This window comes from Meriones unguiculatus, chromosome 2, assembly GCF_030254825.1.
Source record: "Meriones unguiculatus strain TT.TT164.6M chromosome 2, Bangor_MerUng_6.1, whole genome shotgun sequence".
Taxonomy (NCBI): domain Eukaryota; kingdom Metazoa; phylum Chordata; class Mammalia; order Rodentia; family Muridae; genus Meriones; species Meriones unguiculatus.
The window spans coordinates 44,192,889-44,216,655 of NC_083350.1; the positions used below are offsets into that span (position 1 = coordinate 44,192,889).

Genomic DNA, 23,767 nt, shown 5'->3' on the forward strand with positions numbered 1-23,767 from the left:
AATATTTGATTTTACCTGGGCTGTCTAGTCTCAGGTCCTTGGTCACTCAAGCAGTGTTAGATATGGCTTCCATCTCATAAAATGGGCCTTCAGTCAAATCGGTTCTTGGCTGGCCGTGCCCACAAGCATTGTGCCGCCATTGCCCTAGACTATACTGCAGGCAGAACTCTATTGTAGATCAAAGGGTTTGTGGGTGGCTTGATGTTTGTTTCTCTTGTGATAGCATGCAGAGGCAGAGTATTGTCCTGTACCAAACATGTTGGAATGTAAGGGTGATGGTTCTATATAAACAATAAATGGACATCTCCATGTTCTGGTAAGAGGTATTTTTTTAACTTCCATTTATTTCCATAAGTTAGCCTTGTTTTACAATTGCTCCTAAATGATACAATGCTTTAGGCATAGGAGAAATCTCTGTATTTTCACTGCTGAGGGCTTACTCAGATCATGAGTTTGTCAAGATTTGTTGAAAGACACATGAGTGTCTGCTGTTTCATTTTCTTCTCTTGTGGATTTATTTAAGGCTTTTCATAATAAATTTCTCTTCAACGTGTGTGAAAATGTGAAGAACTAATTAAGCCACAGTTTTGAAAATATTGTTTATTAACAAGCAAAACCTGAAGTTTGTGAGACAAAATCTGAGCTTTGCTGATCTCAGTTACACTTGGACTCAGCCAAGGTGTACAATACTCTGTGATCCCATAGCCATGAAACCTTGTCCCATATGCAAATTATATCTCTTGTCTCCTACTGGAGAGTTCTGCAATTTAATGCATCAGATAGCAATTGCACATGACAATTATTATAAAAGAGACTAATAAGATCTTTCATTAAAATGTGCTCTGTATTTGAGTGTTCTTTTTCTTTATCTCTTTTCTGATACTTTTATTTTTTATGCTTTATTCATTATATACCTCGATTGAAGCCCCCTCCCTCAGCTCCTCCCAGTCCCACCCTCACTCCCTCTTTCCCCTGTCCTCTTCTCTTAGCCAACTGAAACAGGGGTTCTTCTCCTCTGCCATCTTCTCCTAGCTTATCAAGTCTCATCAGGACTGCCTGGATCCTCTTCCTCTGTGGCCCAGCAAGACCACCTCAGCAGAGGCAAGTGATCAAAGATCAGGCAACCATGTTCATGACAGAGGAAGCCCCTGCTCCCCTTACTCAGGAGACTAAGCTGTCTATGGGCTACATCTGAGCAAGGGGTCTAGATACTCTCCCATGCATGGTGTTTGGTTGTTGCATCAATCTCTGAAGGACCCCCTGAGCTCAGATATTTTAGCTTTATTGGTCTCCTTGTGGGGCTCCTGTCTCCTCCATGTCCTTCTAAAACCCACCTTCTTCCAGACTCCTTGCACTCTGCCCAAAGTTTGGCTGTGAGACTCAGCATCTGCTTCGATCTCCTCTAGAGGACCCTCTATAGTAGGCTCTAATCCTCTTCCCTCTATTCCACCACTTCTGGAAGCTATCCTGTTTGAAATTCTGAACAATATTTAAGCATCCTCCCTAGGGTCCTCCTTGTTGCTTAGCTTCTTTATATCTATAGCTTTTAGTATGCTAATCCTATATTTATTTGGCTAATAACCACTTATAAGTGAGAATATACTATGCGTGTCTTTCTGTTTTGGGTTACCTCACTCAGGATGATCTTTTTTCTAGTTCCATCCATTTGCCTGAAAATTTCATGATTTCCTTGTTTCTAATAGCTGAGCAGTATTCCAGTGTGTAAATGTGACATATTTCTGTATCAGTTTCTCTGATGAGGGACATCTAGGTTGTTTCCAGATTCTGGCTGTTACAAATAAAGCTGTGGATCAATGGAATAAAATAGAAGACCCTAAAATAAATCCACACACCTCCAAACATCTGATTTTTGACAAAGATGCTAAAACCATCTTCAACAAGTGGTGCTTGTCTAACTGGATGTTCACATGTAGAAAAATGCAAATAGACCCACATCTATCACCCTGCACAAAATTAAAATGCAAATGGATCAAAGATCTCAACATAAAACCAGACATACTAAATCTGTTGGAGGAAAAAATGAGGGAAAGCCTCAAACTCATTGGCACAGGAGACAACTTCCTGAACAGAACACCAACAGCTCAGACTCTAAGATCAACAACTAATAAATAGGACCTCCTGAAACTGAAAAGAAAGTAAAGGACACTGACAACAGAACAAAATGACTACCTACAGACTGAGAAAAGATCTTCACTAACCCTACATCTGATAGAAGAGTAATATCCAGAATCTATAAGAACTCAAGTAATTAGATACCAACAAACCAAATAATCCAATTAAAAAATGGGGTACAGAGCTAAGCAGACAATTCTCAACAGAGGAATATCGAATGGCAGAGAAACACTTAAAGAAATGCTCAATGTCCTTAGTCATCAGGGAAATGCAAATCAAAACAGCCATGAGATTCCTTCTTACCCAGATCAGAATGACTAAGAACAAAAACTCAAGTGATAACACATGCTGGAGAGGACGTGGAGAAAGGGGAACCCTCCTCCACTGCTGGTGAGAGTGCAAAGTTGTACAACCATTTTGAGAATCAATCTGGCACTTTCTCAAAAAATTAGGATTAGTGCTATCTCAAGATACAACCATACCACTCCTAGGCATATATCCAAAATATGCTCAACTATACAATAAGGACATTCGTTCAACTATGTTTGTAGCAGATTTTTTTTTAATAGCCAGAATCTGGAAACAACCTAGATGTCCCTCAATGGAGGAATGGATACAGAAATTGTGGTACACATTTATACAATGAAATACTACTCAGCGATTAAAAACAAGGAAATCATGAAATTTGCAGGCAAATGGATGAAACTAGAAAAGATCATCTTGAGTGAGGTAACCCAGAAGCAGATAGATGCACATGGTATATACTCACTTATAAGTGGATATTAGACATATAATATAGGATAAGCATTCTAAAATCTATAGTCCTAAAGAAGCTAAACAACAAGGAGGGCCCTAGGGAAGATGCTTAATCCTCATTCATCGAAAGCAGGAGAAGACAAAAAATAGGACAGGAGCCTACCACAGAGGGCCTCTGAAAAACTATCCAGTAGGGTATTGAAGCAGATGCTGAGTCTCATAGCCAAATTTTGGGCCAAATGCAGGGAATCATATGAAAGAAGGGGGAGATAGAAAGACCTGGAGGTGACAGGTATTCACAAGGACACCAACAGAGACAAAAATCCTGGGCCCAGGGGGGCCTGCAGAGACTGATACTCCAACCAATGACCAGGCATGGAGAGGTCCTAGAAGCCCTGCTCATATGCAGCCTATAGGCAGCTCAGTCTCTTAGTGGGATACCTAGTAAGGGAAGTAGGGGCTGTCTCTGACATGAACTCAATGGCCAGCTCTTTAATCACCTCCTTCTGAGAGGTGTAGCCTTGACAGGCCACAGAAAAAAAGGAACCAGACAGTCCTGATGAGACCTGCGAGGCTAGAGTCAAATAGAAGGGGAGGAAGACCTTCCCTATCAGCAGACTAGGGGAGGGGCATAGGGGGAGAAAAGGGAGGGAGAGTGAGACTGGAGGAGATGTGGGAAGGGGTTACAGCTAGGCTACAAATTGAATAAACTATAATAAATATAAATTAATAAAAACTTAAAAAGCCCTACCTCTACAGACTGGAAAGCCTCGGGCAAAGTCTTTCATGGGGAATACCACCAACTTTCTGGTTACCTTTAATTTCTTCCCATTACTGAGGTTTAGGACCCTTACTTTTCCTTTTTTTGTAATCACCTTTTTTTGAATATTAGATTATTAGCAATTACAAAGAGGATAGGTGGCATCATCAGTAAGTTCTCATCAGTCTTTGATCTCTGTAATTATATTAATACATAACCTTTTATATCCAGAGACCTCGCTTTTTTATAAAATATTTTATTTGACATTAAAACATAAAAATGTACGTGTTTAGAAAAAATCCATTCTACTCTCTCCCATCTAATTCTTCCCTGTATCCCCTTGCTTTGAAACCACAAAACCCACCCCCAGTGACACACCTCCTCAGTAGAAAATCCTACTATCAAATCTACTATTTGATAGTAGAAAATCAGTTTTCTCCAATAGAGTGACCCTGAGGATATCAACTGTTCCAGGACAGAACTGATTTTTAGGAGTTGTCGACCACCATTCAACAAACTCCACAAGAGGCATTTTTGTTCATGTTTCTGGTGTGTGTGTGTGTGTGCATGCGCGTGCAAGTGCGCTTTTTTGGTTTGGGTGTTGTTTTAGTTAGTTTTCTTGGTTTTGGAGGAGGCGTTGTATTTGACTTGTTTGCCTCTTTTGAGAAAGACTTTCAAGTTCGGTGTATAGGGAAGGGTGAGAATCTGGAAGTATGTGGGGGGGATGTAGAATACTAATTAATAAACCAAATGTTTTCTTTAACCTGGCCAGCTTCCAAAATAATAGACATAGAGAGGCTATGATTTATGACTAAGCTGTAGGTACCATGCTAGGCAGATTCTAATCTATTCCAATACTACTATCCCCCAAAACCCACATAAAAAGCCAATTGTTTGCTAATCTGGTCGCCTCAGTCTGTCCTCACAGCCACATGCCCATCTTCCGTCTTGCCCCATAGTGACTCCTCTCTCTCTCTGGCTTTCTCTACTCTTGCCATCTCTTCTGCTCCTCTCCCCTGTCCTCATGGTCTCTGGACCCAAGGCCCTGGGAACCTAAACTCCACCTACCTCTCTCTGCTCAGTCATAGCTTCAACAGGGGAGGGGAAGAGTATGATAAAAAATATATTTAGATCCACTAATAGTTTTAAATAATAAAAATAAAAAGTGTATGATTCAATATGAACATATAATTTCTAAAAAAAAAAGGCACAGTTGAAATTCTGTCCTCTGGAATTAAAAAAAAAACATTTTAAAGTTGTATTAAATAAAAAATTTTGTTTTAAAATTTGTCATTTGGTGAAATAAACATCTTTTTGGACAAAACTTAAAAATCTTATGCTAGATAGAGCATGTGGGTCAAAAGCAAACACTTAAGATCTTCAGTTCCAAAATTTAGTGCATTTCTTTTCTTTTTCTAATTTTAATTTTAATTTTTTATGTGTATTAGTGCTTGGCCTTCGTGTATGTCTGGTGAGGGTTTGAATCTTCTGGAACTGGATTTACAAACAGCTATGGGTCACCATGTAGGTGCTAGGAATTAAAACTTGGTCCTCTGGACGAACAGCCAGTACTCCTAACTGCTGACCTACCTCTTTAGCTCAAAGGAAGGAATTTTAGTTTAGTTTTGCTTGCTCTTTGCTTGTTTACTTGTTTGTTTGTTGAGACAGGGTTTCTCTGTGTAGCCTTGGCTAGCTTAGAACTCACTCTGTAGACCAGACTGGCCTCTGAGATCTGTCTTCCTCTGTATCCTGAGTGCTGGTATTAAAGGTGTGTGCCAGCATTTGCTAGGCTGACTTTTTTGGTGCATTTTTTTTATTGCTGGGATTTCATATTAATTTCTTGTTGGATGATAGAAACAGAAAGTCAGCATTGCCTCAGCCCCACCCCTTATGCTCAGCTCAGAAGTGGAAAAGTCATTCATTCTGTATTCTTCTAGACTCTATATCTTGTGCTTTTACATGAGACATAACTGGAGAGTAAGCAGCCCCCAGCAGGTGTCCTGTGACACCTATGACATAGTAAGCACATGTCAGGTGCCCACTGGACTGCAGACCCAGCAAATATAGATGGAAGTGTAGGGTATTGCAAGAGTTGAGTGAGGCTTGAGGCAAACAGAAATTTTCCATGCTAGAGGAATTTGGAGTTCATCTTGGAAGTTATAGAAATCTTTACCATGATAACTACTGATGCCTATCTACAATTGACTATCTCAATCTGCTTGCAGGTCATGCTTAATGAGTTATTTACAACCACATATTATTTGAATAAAACTTCCATCTCAGTACTGGCAGGAAAAAGTCATCTCTGTGCCAGCAAGATATGAGGAAAAGGGCAGGGCGTTCCTTGCTTTTGAAAAGTTTGAGAGCCTGAGGACACATTTGTAATATAACCGGGTAAGTTATGAGTTCCCGTGGTCAAAGGCAACTGAAGGTCTCATAACAGAAAGAACAACAACAAAAATTATCGTTGTTACATAGTTCAAAAAATAAGGATTTGCTATATCGGGTTTTTAGAGCCTGGCCGTTCAAGATGTGTGTGCCTCAGCCTGTGGGTTCTGAAAGAGCCAGCAGAGTTCACAAAACACTTCACCACCACAGGGTACACATCCAAGGCCTCACAACTGCTTCTATCAGTTTCAAGCAAATGTCAAGTATTTGTAAGTGTTGTATTCTATTGTTTCCTGTTACAGATTACAAAGAATCTCGGATCTCCTCCATATTAAATGGAATGGAGGGGCGGAGAGGCTGCAAACAGAGAGTAAGGCAGAGGTACTTGTCCACTTGTGGATCAGCGTATTCCAGGGCCCACAGCCCGAACTCAGCTCACTTTCCACTGCTGTAAATACAGGTTGGAGGTTACTTATTTGTTTGTTTGTTTATTAAAGCTTGGGAACAGAGTGTTTTGGATTTGTGCCTTTGTTTCTTTTCTCTTAGCAATCTGGATCACTTTCATTCATAATGAGGCATGTTGGTGGTTAAGATTTAAGTTTAGAGGCTAAATTCATGTGTGTCTCAGATACTGCCAAATGTATTTTCATACATGATTCTTAATGAATTTTAACATGAAACAAAGTTTCATGATGAATATAAAGGGTTAGTTAAATCAAAGAGTTTTCATGCATATTTTAGTTAATATAGAATATAAAGGGTTTCTTGATTAGCCATCAACAAAATATTAAAAATGACATGATAAATATGTATCTCAAAAGCTCATGAAAACATTTCCAGATTTCCTCCATATGAGCAAGGAGGAGACACCACAGATAATCTCTGAATCTCTCTTGTTCATACCAGAATTACCAGAAAAATGGTCCCAACAATGCTTAACAAATGGTTATTGATCATTCAAAATACAGCCATGGAAAATGACTGTTTCATTCAGTTACAAAGGAAAACAATCATAAAACCCTATATGTGGATATTTATTTATAAAAACAAAAGACAGAGAGAAAATACAAAATTAGCTTCCTAGATGTAAATAGGTCAGTCCCGCTCTGGACATATTTTTCCTGTAGCTGAGGGTGGCTGGAGAGATGCAGGTTGTCTGCGTTTTCTGCAGTTCGGTCTTCTTCAGCCTAGAATCTTGGAGCAAATCTGATACCTACCAAGACCACAGAACACCAGGGACTAGATTCTGAGAATAGTAGAGTTTCAGCAGAAAGCCTGAAGCCACAAGTTGTTTCATGCCATCCCTAATTAATAGTGCATTCCTTCCAAACTTTCCCATGTCTGTTATTGCATGGCACAGCTGCATTGGCCAAGACAGCCACCTCCAGCCACATGTGGCCAACGAACGCTTGAAACATGATTGGTATAAACTAGAGGTAATGATAGTGGGAAATACACATCATTATCAAAGGTATTACATAAAACATTTATGTTAGTTGAATTAGTGAGTGATACATTGGGCTGGATAAAAGAATTAAAATTAATTTTACCTAGTTGTTGGAGATTGTCACCCTAGATATTTACATATATTGTGGATACATTTCTTTACTCTTTTCCAGACTGTAGGTAGAAAACCATGGTATACTTTCAAAAATTAAAAAAGCAATTATCAAGAGGTAAGTAATTAGATATGAGAAATTAATGGATTGTGTCAGTTATATAATTTATGTAATGTAGATATAGTATTTATGGAAATACAGGCACTGGGAAAGGAGTCTGATATGGTGGCAGGTAGTTCCACATACATATTGGCTGCCTGGGAGCCCATATTGCTCCACCTCTCTAACAATGGCAGCAGCTGGCTTACCAGGGCAGCAAGACAAAGTGTACCATATATTCAGCTCCTACTTAAAAAGATGCTCCTGTCACCTAGCGTGAGAAACAAATCCCCAAAAGGATGTTCTGCTGAGTTTCTACTTTTATTAAACAGGCAGTTGGACAGACAACATTGCGATCAGATTTCCAGAGCGTAGACTGGGTGGAGATCTCCACACCCTCAGATCACTGAGCCTAGAAGGAGAGAGATGGAAAGACTGAAAACCAGTGAGTCCAATACCAACAGCTCTGCGTTACTTTCTATAGTAAAAAGATGAGTTTGAAGAATTCTTTATATACACAGATGGTGAAGGCAGGCGGTTCAGAATTGAGGCATAGCTTTTTCCTTGTGACTTTCACCAATCATTGCATCATTTTTCCTGGAAAAGAAGATGGAAACATTGAATGCCAGAACTCACTGAAACTACAAGGATATGGTCATAACACAAAACAATGCATTAGCTGTGCCACCACATAGCAACATCAAATCATGCTCATGTTCTGTACAACGTGATGATTATTACCAGAGCACCTGCTGTGCACCAAATATTGAGGCAGACACAAAACCAGCATGGCTTAACTCTGCTATTGGCTGTGTGTTCCCTCAGGGAAATCAACACTGGCCTTAGCAGCAGCTCCCAGATAAGAATATTGTGTTTCAGAATTTAGTGACTTTCCAAATTCTCAGGTTAGGTCATGCATCTGACTCAACCCCTTCACGACTTAAAGAAATCTAGTTTGGAAACTTAACTACGGGTAAGTTTCACATGAAATAGCTTTTTTTTCAAGTCACCTATACAGAATGAGGATTACAGGAAAGTGTGGTCCAAGGCTATTCATTTTTATTAAATTGAGCTTCGAGAAAATTACTGGGATGGCTTTGTCCTCAGATATGTATTTAAGTGAGATTGTGAGGAGGGAGGAGAGTGTATTCTTCCAAGAAGTAAGAAGTAAGCCACTGACAACTTGTATGCAATAAAATAGCAAACGGTAGTGGATTAGTATTTCCTAAATCCTTTTTCTTCTGGGTGTAGATAGGCGTAGAGTCACTGAACTAGTTGCAAGTTCACACGGAAAGGAGATGGAAGGTTCCAGCTCTAGCAAACTACGTTGATCCAACCACTCTTGATCTGACGCCAGAAATCTTCCAACTGTATTTTCCGATGCCACAAGGCTTGATTAAGATTTGTAAATCAAGTGGAATGCTTATCAATTTTGTTATTGTGTAAGTTTTTGTGACATCATAATGGAGTAAAGTAACTAATATTTCTAGTAAATATCAGTATTCCAATAATAGTTACTAGATGTGGATAATTTTCTCAAAATACAATTAGTTAAACTAATTTATTATTCAAATTAAATAGTAACTGTGTCCACGCTTGTTTTTTTATAAGTTCATACTTTAGAAGTTTTCTTAAATTCTTTCTTTGATTTGATACAAATAAGAATAATTAATAATTAATAATAATGAGAGATGCCATTAATTTTCGACACTATGACAAATATTCTAAAGTCAGTATATACAGAATATTTTTAATAATTCATTGGAGGGCCTGGAGAGATGGCTTAGAGTTTAAGAGCACTGTCTGTTCTTCCAAAGGTCCTGAGTAGGTCCTGAGTTCAATTCCCAGCAGCTCACAACCATCTATAATGAGATCTGGTGCCCTCTTCTGGTTTGCAGGAAGAATACTGTATAAATAAATAAGTAAATAAATAAACAAACTAAAAAAATTTCATTGCTATACTATGAGAAACCCAGAAGCAGAAAGACATGCATGGTATATACTCACTCATAAGTGAATATTAACCACATAATATAGTATAGACATATTAAAATCTATACTTCTAAAGAAGCAAAACAACAATGAAGACCCTAAGGAAGATGCTCAGTCCTCATTCAGAAGGATAAATGCAATAGACATTGGATGCAGGAGAAGACAGGGAACAGGACAGGAGCCTATCACAGATGGCCATTGAAAGACTCTACTCATTGAGGTTTTGAAGCAGAGGCTGAGGCTCATACCCAAACTTTGGGCAAAGTGCAAGGAATCTTAAGAAAGAAGGGGAAGATAGAAAGACCTGAAGGGGACAGGAGCTCCACAAGAAGCAACAGAGCCAATAAAACTGAGCCCTGGGGGCCCTGGAGTAGCTGATATTTCAACCAAGGACAATGCATGAAGAGGACCTAAAACCCCAGCTCAGATGTAGCCCATAGACTCAGTCTCCAAGTGGGTTCCCTAATAAGGGGAGCAAGGGGCTTTCTCTGGCATAAACTCAATGAGAGGCTCTCTGATCACCTCCCCCTGGGGGTTGCAGCCTTGCCAGGCCACAGAGAAAGAATGCAGCCAGTCCTGATGAGACCTGATAGGCTAGAGTCAAATAGAAGGGGAGGAAGACCTTACCTATCAGTGGACTAGGGGAGAGGCATGGGGGAGAAGAGGGAAGGAGGGTGGGATTGGGAGGAGATGAGGGAGGGGGACACAGCCAGGATAAAAAGTGAATAAATTGTAATAAATGATAATAATTTTTTAAAATTTTAAAAAAATGAAAAATGAGTATGTATGTGAATGGAAATATCCTAGATGAAAAACATCAAAAACTAGAAATCAAACCCATGTTTAACTTATTTTCATCCAGAAGTTTCTATGTTATCATTTCTATGTCATCTAGCCTGGGATAGGGACTTCAGATAGAGTCACCAGAGAGAATTCCAAAGAAAATAATGCATGTTTAAATCTCTAGTTAGGTATTTAAATATTAAGCCATCCTTTTAGCACTGAGGAAAATTAAATTTATTTGTAATATGCAAAGACTTGAGTATTACAAAGAAGTTGTTTTAACCCGGCTGTTAGTACCTGTCTCTTTTGGCCTGGCCTCCATCTCATCTTGTAATTGGTATATGCTTATTATCACATGCTTCAATGACTACTTAATCACCCTGGTAATAATGTGGCCAGTTCTGGAGTCATATGACCTACTAATGTGAACTTTCATGGCCAGACAAGTTTCCATTTCCCAGTGCAGGAGAATCGAGACAGGACCCGTAGTAACTACCACTTTAACCCCAAAGTTTCAGTGAGCTCACAGATGTGGGTGGGCTGGCCGGGACTGCTTCCGGGTTGCTGCTCTCTTCACACTCCCCTTGACTACGTATGTGCGTATTAGTCTGACGCATCCTAGAAAAGAAGAGATGTTTCAATGGTGGGAAAATACTCAGATACAATGAGAAATATTACAAATGCGGGTAATATCGGAGTGCTAAAGCTAACTGAAATTAGTGTAACAGTGTAGCATATTCACTGAGCCATTTTCCGGTTAGTGTGATCTAGGCTTAGTCTTTGTTCTGCTCAGAAATTATCTTGTAGCTCTGAGCATATTTCATCACATTTCAACTAAGATAGAGTCACTAGCTTTTAATACAAAAATCTTTCACAAATTTTAATTTCATTTAGAAAGAGAGAGTGTGTGTGCATATGTGTGTGTGTGTGTCTCTGTGTGAGTGTGTGTGTATGTGTCCATGACTGTGTGTATGAACACTAGCACTCATGTATCATGTCACAAATGTAGATGTCAGAGGACAACTTTTAGGAACCAACTCGCTGCTTTCACTGTGGATTCTGGGGATTGAATTTAGGTAGAAAGGCAAGAAAAGCCAACTTCCTCACCTGCTGAACCATCTCACCAGCCCACGTGACTTTTTCTGGAGATGGGGAAATTAGATCCCAGAGAGTTTGACTATATCAGGTATCTATAATGTAACTTTAGGGATAGATAATAGAATAAAATACAATAATCCAGGTTTATTTCTAGAGCTTGAAATAATATTTGAGAAATTTTATGACCTTTCACTTAAAAAAAAGTTGTAAAGGTGGATCCCACCTCTCATCTATCACTCATCTCTTAAAACAATAACATGAATTTACATCAAGTTATGAAAACTTGATGATGAAATGGGAAAATACTTTGTCACCATGCTGTAGCTACAAGTTCAAAGGCATGTAAGAACACAGTTAACAGTTCACACTTTTAATTATGAAGCATTGCTACCATACTTCCAAGGAAAATTTGTTACAGGGAGTCTGGGAGAAACTGAGTGATGTGTACAAGGGACAAAAAGAAGTTACTGCAAAATCACTATTTGAGAAGAAACTGCATAAAGCCAAAACAATCAATGAAAAAATTAAATAGCTCTTTGTACTTAACTAATGCTTTCATATAAAAGTCACTGAGACTCCAAGGGATGAGATAATTGCCCAAGATATACAGACAGTAATAAAGAGAACAGACATCATATATGCAATTTATCCTAGTATATTTTCTTTTGTACAGCATGAGTTCCATCAAGAGGAAGGCTTAGAGAGGATAGGAAACCAACAACTGTCTTTCAGTCATTATAGATATTGGTGACATTGTAGGTGGTACAGACACCATAAGCCTGTTGGTTCTGAACTGCTTTATCCTCCTATTTTACATATAGATGATGGCCACATTCCCATGAATCTACTGGAGCCTGCACAGGCTTATAGAGATATTATTCAATCATTATGGTCTCATCACTACTCTTTTCTTCTACTACTCTACAGTATAAAGTAATGGAAACATACAATTATATTAAAGGGACACTGTTCTATAGTTTTGTTTTAAACATAAGAGAGATTAACTCACACATTTTGGATTTGGGGCTGGCAATTAATAGATAATTTAAATAGATGTAGTTAGTTTCAGTGTGTGACTATAGGCAACATTACAGCTGGAAATCTCCACATTGAAGGATAAGATGGTGCAGTGCGGATACTCACAGATTTTCATGACAGAGCAAACAAGGGTTGGCATATGTTCGGCCATCATCTCCACAGACAGGCTGTAAATTCTTTGGGCAAAGATAACCCATCCTGGGCAATATTCGGTAGTGTTTGCACATATCAGCATCCTGTACAGGTAAGGTAGAGAACAGAGTTGCTTAAGAACTTTAAAGGGGGCTTATGGGATTGGAGAACCTTTGGTTTTCCTAATCTCATCTGAGTTGATGACTAAAAATAGGGCTGTGATATACATTTTTCAAATGCACATATTATTTCACATCATATTAGGTGGACATAACTTCTTGCATTGGCTTCTTTTAGCCAGAGAGTTTTAGTATGCAAAAAGAAACCAAGAATGAAGCAGGAGGGAAGAGTAACAATAGGGGGTTTAGTAAACTGGGACATGGTTCTAGGAAGGGTTCTGGAGTAATAGTCATGCTAGAAACAATATTCACTTTTAAAGAATGAATTCCCTTCACAATGAACTTTTGTGTGGGCCTGCCACAGTAAGATACTGATCACTCTAAGAGATGAGATTCCAGTCTGAAAGAATTAGGCCATACTTTCCCTGCTAGCTCTGGTCTCTACCTCCTCCAGAGCTACTCTGCTCTTTATCTTCTCTGATAGCAAAAGAAATATGTAAAAAAAAAAAAAAAAAGTGCTTCTTTATTACTGCCACAATCCCTCCTAAGCATATGGCAGAGATTTGTAAACAAATGCTCTCAATGTGTCACTCCAAGCAAACAACTCTGATGCCTCCCCCTGCGGCTGGCTTTGAGCTACAGCCAGGCTCCCTAACCCCTAAAAGACAAAGAACAGCCTGAGAAATCCCAGGGAGAAGCTTCTTACCAGAGAGGCAGTAGAAAACTCTGGACCATTCTCTTCTTTGATAGACGTAACTTGTGACGGTGTTTCTTGAAGCCCTGACCTTTCCAAAGCTTCTTTTTCACTAGAAGAAAAAAAAGATAATATTTAAAAAGAATTTTCACAATTATTAACCTCTGTAACTTCTCATAGAAAGATAGACAGTCCTAGGAAAAGATGAGAGAACATTGCACATCATTCTGGATATGACCACAAAGAGAAGTTTAAAAAACACACAAAGGTGACTAATATTGAGTGACACAGATAATCCCTCCCTACCTCAAAGAACATTCTCTATGAAAAACTAAGGCACATTGTTGTCTTCATGAGTGCTTTTCATTATCGCAATGTCCACTCATCTTAAAATGTGTTCACTCATCAGTCAAATCATTCAGCCTTTGAGTTCCCTGTTTAATGTATCATAAGGTACAAAGCTTACTATCTTTTAATGACTTTGCTTTTGGCTCTCACCCTAGTTTTTGGATCCGGGATTTGGAATGAGTACCCTGGTAAGAACACATACCTTCATTTCCTGTCTCCGAACCCAAGCACTCTTTCTGCTGCATCAAGTGGTCTTAACTTGTGGTCTTTGGTTTGGCCATATTTTTTAAAAATTTACTTGGACTCAGGAGCATGTCACATTATTCAGTCAGCAATGTGTACTCACAGGAAACCGCTGCACATCTGGCACTTCTTCAGGTAGAAGACTTCATCAGCACCACGCCCTGGGTCACAGAAAAGCTTGCCGTTTCTCATAAGATTTCGAAACTCACTGCACTCATCCTACAAAATGAGAAAGAGGAGGTGAGCATGGGCTTTTCCTTTGTCAATGGATGGGCGCTTTTCTCTGACTCCGCTGTAGGAGACATCTTGTGACTCAGGGCTGGTACTCACTTCACTGCCCCCAGCAGCAGAGGGCAAGGAATTCCTGGCCTGCCTGGGCTTTGCATCTTCTGCTGGCTTGTGAACTTCTCCACACTAGTAGTGAAAGGTAGGGAAGCATAAGAAATGACTTGATAGACACTCCTCACCTCCACCTATTTCACCCATCCACCATCCCTCCTCTCTCATTTTCACACTTTTAAGCCAAAGGGAATCTCAGAGAACTCTGTGCTAAGACTGTGACGGTCACTGTGAAATGACCCAATGAAGATACTTCTTTCTAATCTTGAGAAGCAAAGAGACAAAAGTATTATAATACATCGATACCATACCATTGATTCATAGATGCCGAGAAAAATCATCTGGAGAAAACAGAAGACATCACAGACAAGTTGACCAGAAGGCTTGAGATGTCAGATGAATCATTTAAAGCCAACATCATCAAGCTACCTAAAGCCTATTTTTGCATTGAAAGTGTCAAAGAAAAGCATGCAGTTGAGGTGAAAGAAAGCTGTGTCCCCTGGCTTTCCAATCCACAGTTCTGCTAAAACAGGAAGACTATAATTGACATACACTATAGCAGAATCCTCTTAAAGGATTAGCTCTGCCATATATACGTATATGGCTACATATATGTGTGTGTGTTGATATATCTTGTATGACAGAAAGTGAGATTGTTGTCAAAATAAAAATTTTGAGTAAAATGTTAGTATCTTTCTTATTTAAAGATTACACAGAAAGGTAAAATTCTGAGGGTGAGTGGTAAGGCCAATATTTTGGTCTCTGTTAAAACACAACCTTTTCCTCATTTGCAGGCTGGGAATGTGAGTTTTCTTCATCTCTCATTTTTCTTTCGCTAGCTTCTCTCTCACTGTGGAATTAAAAAAAACAATACAGTAATATTTCTAAGATTATATGGAATTATCTTTAACCAAGCAGTTTTCTAATATTAAACATTAATAAATCTAACATTACTGTCTCAAGCCTTAAAAACATCTAGACATACATTTTTTTTCGGTGGTCTCAGATGGCTGGATTTTCATATTATGTTGTGGCAATTTACTCAACATTTACAGATTCTGTTGTTTTACTCTTATCCAAAATCAAAGGATTCTAAGGGGTGGTTGCCTCATAAGAGAATATGCTTATTTTACTCTCTTATCTGGACAATAGCTTCCTTTCTCTCTCTCTCTCTTTTTTTTAAACATTTACAGCTCCATTCTATTTAAACTAAGATTTTTGTTTGTTCTTCACATAGTTATAATACTTCAAAGTTTACCAACAGCTTAGAAAATGCTGTATCTTCGACTCTCCACCAAAACTGTATGTATGGTGTTATAGTTCATTCACATACAAGATGAACTCCAGGTCTGTGAAATACACAGTGCCTAAGGTTTTTTGTTTGTTTGTTTGTTTGTTTGTTTTGTAAGATACTGACTCCTAAATGTATCACAGTTATTTCCCACCTTAGGAGTTTCAGGTGCAATTAGGCTTCTTTTCATCGAGAAGGATAATTTCTCATTTGGGTGCTTTGAAAACTAACTGTACTCTTCACAAAAGAAGATGTATTTATTTATAACGCATGAACACAAATGTCATGTTTCTAAATGGCAGAAATTCTTTTCTGGAGAACAAGCAGGATTTATCAAAGTCACCGATAAGCCTCTCCACTTACAAAATGGTCTGACACATGGCACACTTGTTAACATGCGTCTTGCCATCTGGGCCTCGAATGGGATCATTTTCTCTGGTGCAGATCAGCCTTCCATCTAACTGCATGCTCCGGAACTCATGGCATTGGTCCTGACAAGAGAACAGGCACACAGGTATTACTACTACAGCCCAACATTTATCACCAGAAAGCAGCAGGAAAGTTAGGAAGAAGCATTCAGCCTGCCTTACACATTTACCACCTGACAGCACCATGGTGATTAGACACGGAGTCATAATACTTTGAGGAAAATAGAGAAAATGAGATTTCAGAGATGGACTGTGATTTAAATGTACTTTGTTCAATCTGTCTTCTCCAGTGGAATTCTCTTGCTGCCTAAAACAGCTCATCTCACTTGTACAAATTTTCTGCAAAACTGTGTCCCAAATCTGCCTGTCTTTAACTGTACTCATTATTCCACATGTAAAAAAGTCTAGTTCAAAATTACAGACTGAAGCTGAGCAGTGGCGGTGCACGCCTTTAATCCCAGCACTGAGGGGGCAGGGGCTAGGGGGTCTCTGTGAATTCAAGGCTAGCCTGGTCTACACAGTGGGTTCCAAGAGAGCCAGGACTACACAGAGAAACCCTGTCTTGAAAAACAAAACAAAACAAAACAAAACAAAACAAAACAAAAAAGCAAGCAAAGAAACAAATGAAACCAAAAGTACAGAATGACCTGAAAATATTCACCTGGCAAGATATTTAAGGATAAACTCACAGCTCTGTTCCTCAATGATAGTTTTATTTTTATTGGTTTTGTGTGTGTGTGTGTGTGTGTGTGTGTGTGTGTGTGTGTGTGTGTACACATGAGGGCACACATATCGTGGTACATATGCAGAGTCAGAGGACTTGTTATGAAATTGGCTGTCTCATTCCACTACACGGATTCCAGGGATTGAACTCAGAATTTCCGGAGTGAGGACAAATACCATTACCTTTTGAGCTAGCCTGCCCTAATTATCTCATCGTAAAAATATTTTCTATCATGTGCAGTACATGTCAGCTCACATGATGTGCAGCCATTATCCTCATTTCACATTTTGGACAATGCTCAGAAAAGAAGTGGGAGTTAGTAAGACCTGGGGAGGACAGAAGCTCCACAAGGAGAGCACAGAACAAAAATATCTGGGCACAGCGGCCTTCTCTGAGACTGATACTCCAGCCAAAGACCATTCATGGATATAACCTAGAACCCTGCTTAGATGTAGCCCATGGCAGCTCATTATCCAAGTAGGGGAACAGGGACTGTCTCTGACATGAACTCAGTGGTTGGTTCTTTCACCACCCCCCAAGGGGGGAGCAGAATTGCCAGGCCACAGAGAAGGACATTGCAGCCACTCCTGATGAGACTGGATAAGCTAAGGTCAGACGGATGGGAAGGAGGATGGGAGGAGATGAGGAAGAAAGGATGGGATTGGGAGGGAATGAGGGAGGAGGATACAGCTGGGATACAAAGCAAATAAACTGTAATTAATATAAAAATAAAACTTTAATTAAAAAATACTAAATAATCAAAGTAAATAGTGGATTTGGGACCAGGACCCTACTGAGAAAGCAATTTCTAATTTTCACTTCTTCACTTTTACATGACAGAGGAAAAATACACCAATTTATAAGAAAAATTGAGCTGAAATATTTCTGTCAAAATCAACTGTAAAATGAGGTCATGGAACCTGATCCCATATTTTATACTGAGCTTCCTTTAACTCCAAAGATATCTTTGGAGCCAAGGTTTTAGTATCTTGAAAATACTAATAGTGACTTAGAGTGGAGCTACTTATTTTCACCTACAAAGGACAATCTTCTATTCACTGAATTCTTAAAATTGACTCTGGACTTGACCATCTGACCACTGTATTAAGTGTCTCACAAACATCATTTTCAGAAGCAGCTAGAGTTCTTTCCTGGGTGCTCTCAGCACTGCGTGTGTACACAGGAATAACAGCTTTCAGGATTTTTATTTCCCGATCTACATATTGCTGTGTGCAGTTTCTGCCTCTTGAGCTTTTCTTAGCTGTAAAACTAGACAAAATCATAATATAGATTTTTTTAACTGTTTAGATGAGTTTTCAAATCTTATTTTGATTTTCAGATATGAAGAAATCTATAGGCCTCTTTCTACACACGCGAAAGTAGTATTTCATATACATGGAGAATTACAATTTTGCCTTTCTAACTGGGTTTCATAGATAGTGGAGATGTGCTAGGTGGATATTCATTCCTGCGCTGGGCTTTGGAAAAGGTGAGCACTATTTATAAAGCCCAAACTGAACACTAGGTGGCAGTCAAGCAACGTCTGGAAAGTTACCATGCACGCTCCAAATTTACTTGATTGTAATTTTTCTTGATTGTAATTTTTGTTGCTTTCCTTTTCCTCCCTCACTCCCAAGCCCAGTCCCTTCCCAGGGCCAAATTGCTGATTGAAACGTCAAATGGAATTCACTGAGTGGATAGGTCATAACACTTTGATAGCTGCAGCAGGTCCTGTAGTTGCATTAAAGTTGTTTGGGGGTATAGAGTGACAGGCTATGCTCTTGAGACAGATATATATTTGTTTATATTCATAGCCCCATGATTGAGAGAGAATGTGTATTTCAAAAATATTAGTTAAATGAATTCTCTTTACAATGAGCCTTTGGGTGGGACTGTGGCTTTAAAACAATCATCACTCTATGTCTTAGAGTCTAAGAGATGAGAGCCCAACCTTAAGGATTCAGACCACACCTCCTCTGCTAGCTCTGCTCTCTACCTTCCCTTTTCTGCCAGGGCTACTCCAGTCTTTATCTCTTGTGGAATCAAAATAAATGTGTAAAAAATGTGCTTCTTTATTTCTGCATCCTGTCTCCTATGCATACGACCAGAACTTGCACACACGTGCTCTTATCCACATTCAGCTGGAAACTTGGAAGCCTCTTCTGGAGCTGGCTTTGTGCTATAGGCAGGCTCCCCAGCCCCTAGAGCTCTCTACCTCTCTGGCTCTCGTGATCTCTTTCTTGATTCTTCCCTCAGTCGGGTATCTCTCTCATGCTATCCAATGTAGCTTTTTCTTCCTAAGCCAACTTTCTTATTGTTTTCTAGAAGGTGTATGATGTTCTCCCTCCTCACAGTTCTGATACCTCTGATGCGACACATCATCCCTCAATATTGTCCTGTGTCACTGTGCTCTAACTGTGGCTCTCATGGTGCATCTCTCTTAACAAAGCTCATTTTCTGAAAGATAATTTCATGCCAGCTCTCAAGCCATCCCCCTTCTCTCCAGAGCATACCCCCCCAGCTTCATGTAGTAACACGCCTGACATATTACCTCCTTATCGCTCTTGTTTGTCCCCGCGTTTCTCTTGTCTTCATCCTCTTTCTTTTTCTTTTCAGCGGCCTCTTTTTCCCTGAGAGAAAGGATCGGAAGAGACATTTCTACTAACATGGAAAATCTACCTCATTAGTTACAGGACTCACTTCTAAAACAGTGGTTATTCTGTGCAAGCTGTTGCTATGTGATTATGATACGATCTGGACCCCCAGCAGAGCCCCTGTTTCCTAAGGCACTTACAGCTTTTCCTTGCACATGGCACACTTATTGCCATGAGTCTTGCCATCTGGACCCCGAGTAGGGTCGCTTTCCCGTGTGCACAGGAGTTTCCCGTTTTTCATTTGGCTTCTAAACTGATCACATACATCCTGAAGATAAATAAGGAAAGATGATCAGAAATGCTGTGCTTATCTGGTATTTTATAGGGTTTGAAAATCAGAAGATTTCCATTCAAAAGTCTGACAGCCACTTAACCTTACTGAGGTTGGCAGGACTGTGACATAAGGACGTTCGTGTCTTAAGTTCTGGGGTAGGTAAATATATTGCTCTTCAGTTATGGCTAAATGCAGAATTAAGAGTGCCCATCAGTTGTACTTGAAGTGGGGCCATTACTAGGGAGCATTGGAGAGAATCATTGTAATCACAAGGGTTTGGGCTCAGGCAGAGGAATTAGTTTCAGTAGCACAGAAAGTCAGGCTGGAGTAAGCATGCTGGATGAAAAGTGGCCACAAACCAATGAAGGCAGGTGGTTCCTGGATGTTGGAGACAGCAAAGAAACACCCGATCCAGAGCTTCCACAGAGGAACACAACTAAACCAATACCTTGGTTTTAGTGGGGTCATTTAAAAAGTCTGAACTTCAAGAATGTAGGGAGATAACTGTGACCCAGTGTCTGTAGAAAGTTAGTAGCAGCAATATAAGATCCGGTGTTAGCTCTGATATCCTAAAAGGACACTGATATCCACACGGGCAGCTTTCTATGGCTTAAAGCAGAAAGCCCTGTCTGAACCTCAGCAACAACTTACCTTTTTTGCTGATGCAGTCCCATTTGATCTTGAGGCGGAATTTTTATTTTTTTCATCCATTTCTCTCTGCCTATGAGAGAAAGGGTGGATAGTCATCTTGTGGGCACAAATGCAAGATGAGAGGGCCTGGGGGCATGTGTTCTAAAAGTTCTCTTTCATGATGAGTGTCTCTACTCTTTGAGAGCCACATTACCAAGATTTCAGGAAAAGAAGCCCAGTCACCAGAAAAATGCATTATCAAATCATCTCACTATAGTCTTCACAATTAGTATCCAACCTCGTCTCCAGTCTCAGTTCACATTACTAGAGCGGTGGCCCATAATTTTGAGATTATAATATTATTTCTTAAAGTGGACCCCAAGTAGATAAAGAAATAGCAAAGATAAAGAAATAGCAAATTCAAACAAACTCAAGTCATATTTTTAACCAAGTTAATCATTAAAAATAGAGGGTGCCTGTAATGCTACAGCATGGTGAAATTCTGATGCTAGTCATACCTCCAGTCAGAAACCTCTAGTAATTGCCTGGGGAGATAGATCAGTTGATTAATTGTTTGCCTCACATACATGAGGACCAGAGTTCATATACCCAGTGTCCGTATCAAAAGCAGATGCTTATTATCCCAGCAATGGAGAGGTAGAGACAGGAGCATCTAATGAGGGCCACTGGCCAGCCAGCTCCAGGTCTCCCACCCACAATGTATAGTACACGTTAGGTATGATAATAATACAGATTGAACTCAACTGTGTACAGAAGAACCCTCAAGTTCATTCTTCAAGAGACCTCTAAGAAAGCCAGTTTCATTTTTCTCATTTGTAGAATGTTAACAATTGAACAAGAGTTCATCACATAGCCTTCAGAAAAGTGAAGACTACATGAATTATACTTTATGGGTGGGAGGTGGACACTTCATATTACCTAATCATGTAACACTTGAATGCCACAACCAAAAACATCCATACAAGTTCATGGTCACCTAGGACTATCTTAGTTTATAGATGGGACTAGCAATAATTGTGTGACTGTCCCTCACATGAGGAATCAAAGTGGCTGAACTCTGCCATGAAATACTCTACTACCATTCAAGAAGGGAAAATAAATAGATGCAACAACTCCTGTTTCTGTAGTTAAGTGTGTTTCATATACCTGACATTGAGCCAGCTCTCTTAAACACTGGTCAGCTATTCCAAACAGCCATCATTAAATCTCAATAGGTCAAGGCAATAAATAACTTCCCATCATGATGACATTTAGAGGTGACAGAATTACAGTAGCAAACAAAGGAGAATCAGCCACTTGATTAAATGCTCCCCTTGGACTTATGTTCTTTAGGAAATAGAAGGGGGAAAAAAGAGTATTGAGATTAATAAAAAGAACTTTCATAGAGGGGGCCACAGAAAAGGAGAAAAGCCATTAATTCAGGGGAAATGCATGGCTGTCTTTCAGACACTTGTTATGAAAAGGACTTACAGGAGTTCTTTGCACATGACACATTTATTGTTGTATGGTTTCCCGTCAGCACCACGCACAGGGTCACTCTCCCGAGTACAGCTGAGTTCTCCTTTTTTCATGCTTTCCCAATATTGACTGCATTCATCCTGAAAAGGGAGAAGAAAGCCAGCCACATAGTTAATATTGTATTATTACCAAGTTCATGAAGAGGTCAGCATCGGAAAGATTCTTTCCTTTCACCCTTGCAAATATCACCTAGAGCTGCTGTCCACAGAGAAAAGGGGAGGGGCTAGAATCATCCATATTCTAATTACAAAGGGACAGTGCTCAGAGCTTTTGTTGTTGTTTAAACATATAACCAGGGAAATTATTAAGTGGCTAAAGTCTGTTAGCACAGTGCGAGGGACAGAAAACTGTATACCAAAGACCACATCTACATCTCTGCCTGCTCAGATGTGTAATGCCTCAGTGAAAGTCCTTGGGAACAAAGAGATGACCTTCATCTCCCCAGGGCCATGAAGAAGTGAATGGGTGGAAGAAAGCTTGTGAAATGGTGCTGTATCTCATGCAATAGTGTCATCCTGAGGCTGTAAAGTGTCCCAGATGTGCTCACCATACCTAAATTATTTTCCTCTCTTTCTTTAAGAAAACTTTGCGATAAAAGCACTGAGGTGATTCATTCAAAGGTTTACAAGTCCATATGGTAAGGGCCCGAGTGTAGAGACCTCATAGTCTGTTCTGTTTTCTCATACTATTCTGCCTTGAAGAGTAGAGAAGATAATTCAATGATTTAGCCTCATTCACAATAATAAAAAACTGAAAGAAAGTGAAGATGCCAATGAGAATGAATATTGTCCCAAGGACTAGCATACTAACAAAGAGTCAGGAGACTGGGTTCACTATCTTTAACTATTGCCGCACCTAAAGAACCCAGAGTCCCAGGGCAGCGGGAAAAAATGCTAATGACTTACTCTATAGGCTGAGGTGGAAGACTGTGTTCTTCAAGGACTTGTTTGGTCTCGGCACTCCCTGTGTTTCCCTTTACCTTGTGCCCTGGCAGCGAGTTCAGCCCACTCTGTGGAAGTCAGGGCTAACTCTCACCTTAGTCTTCTGGCGCCCTCCGCTGGAACTGTGCCCTGAAGTGATTCTCTGATTTTCCCCTTCTTTTTTCTTTCTTTCTTCATTTTCTTTCTCACTACAAGGTAGAAAGCAGAAGGAATACTAGCTTACCAGAGGAAGAACATATTTCTATGAACTTATCAAATACCTCATTTGAATCTAAATGGAATTTATTAGTGCTTATTTAACATATCTTATAGACCCTCTTCTCTGAAAATATCCTAGATGGATCATGTGGAGTCCTATGTTTGGCAAGGTTTCCATCATACTTAGAGAAAAACAACATATGCCTAATTACCAGCTAATCAGTGTTTCCTAAAATGTGTGCTCAGGACCTTGAATTTTATTTATTTATTTTTTCCATGTTCAAAAGGACTCAAAATTAACCATTTTTTTAAACAAGCATGATCTTCCTCCTAAAATTTTTGCTTTTCAAAATCAAAACACTGTCATCACCTTCAACTCCATTCCTTCTCCGAGTTTGCATAGCTGTGGCCCGTTAACATTTCTCGTCATGGGCTACATCTGTGCAGGGGTCTTAGGTTATCTCCATGAATAGTCCTTGGTTGGAGTATCAGTCTCAGGAAAGACCCCTGTGCTCAGATTTTTTGGTTCTGTTGCTCTCCTTGTGGAGTTCCTGGCCTCTCCAGATTTTACTGTTTCCCACTTCTTTCATAAGATTCCCTGCACTCT

At 39.6% G+C, this 23,767-nt stretch overlaps 1 protein-coding gene across 1 annotated transcript in view; it reads right to left on the reverse strand.

The window, feature by feature from the left end:
- Nucleotides 1-7,069: 7,069 nt before the first annotated feature.
- Nucleotides 7,070-23,767, reverse strand: part of Spink5 (serine peptidase inhibitor Kazal type 5) — a 71,874-nt gene continuing 55,176 nt past the window's right edge. The window contains exons 20-32 of the mRNA XM_021664017.2: nucleotides 23,057-23,150; nucleotides 21,974-22,101; nucleotides 20,504-20,573; nucleotides 19,719-19,846; nucleotides 19,476-19,554; nucleotides 16,136-16,263; nucleotides 15,259-15,331; nucleotides 14,473-14,556; nucleotides 14,246-14,361; nucleotides 13,564-13,663; nucleotides 12,712-12,842; nucleotides 10,998-11,088; nucleotides 7,070-8,292 (exon numbers count right to left, since the gene is read on the reverse strand). Of these exons, the coding sequence (XP_021519692.1) occupies nucleotides 8,284-8,292; nucleotides 10,998-11,088; nucleotides 12,712-12,842; nucleotides 13,564-13,663; nucleotides 14,246-14,361; nucleotides 14,473-14,556; nucleotides 15,259-15,331; nucleotides 16,136-16,263; nucleotides 19,476-19,554; nucleotides 19,719-19,846; nucleotides 20,504-20,573; nucleotides 21,974-22,101; nucleotides 23,057-23,150 (1,231 nt within the window). The 3' untranslated portion in view covers nucleotides 7,070-8,283. The remainder of the gene's footprint in view (nucleotides 8,293-10,997; nucleotides 11,089-12,711; nucleotides 12,843-13,563; nucleotides 13,664-14,245; nucleotides 14,362-14,472; nucleotides 14,557-15,258; nucleotides 15,332-16,135; nucleotides 16,264-19,475; nucleotides 19,555-19,718; nucleotides 19,847-20,503; nucleotides 20,574-21,973; nucleotides 22,102-23,056; nucleotides 23,151-23,767) is intronic.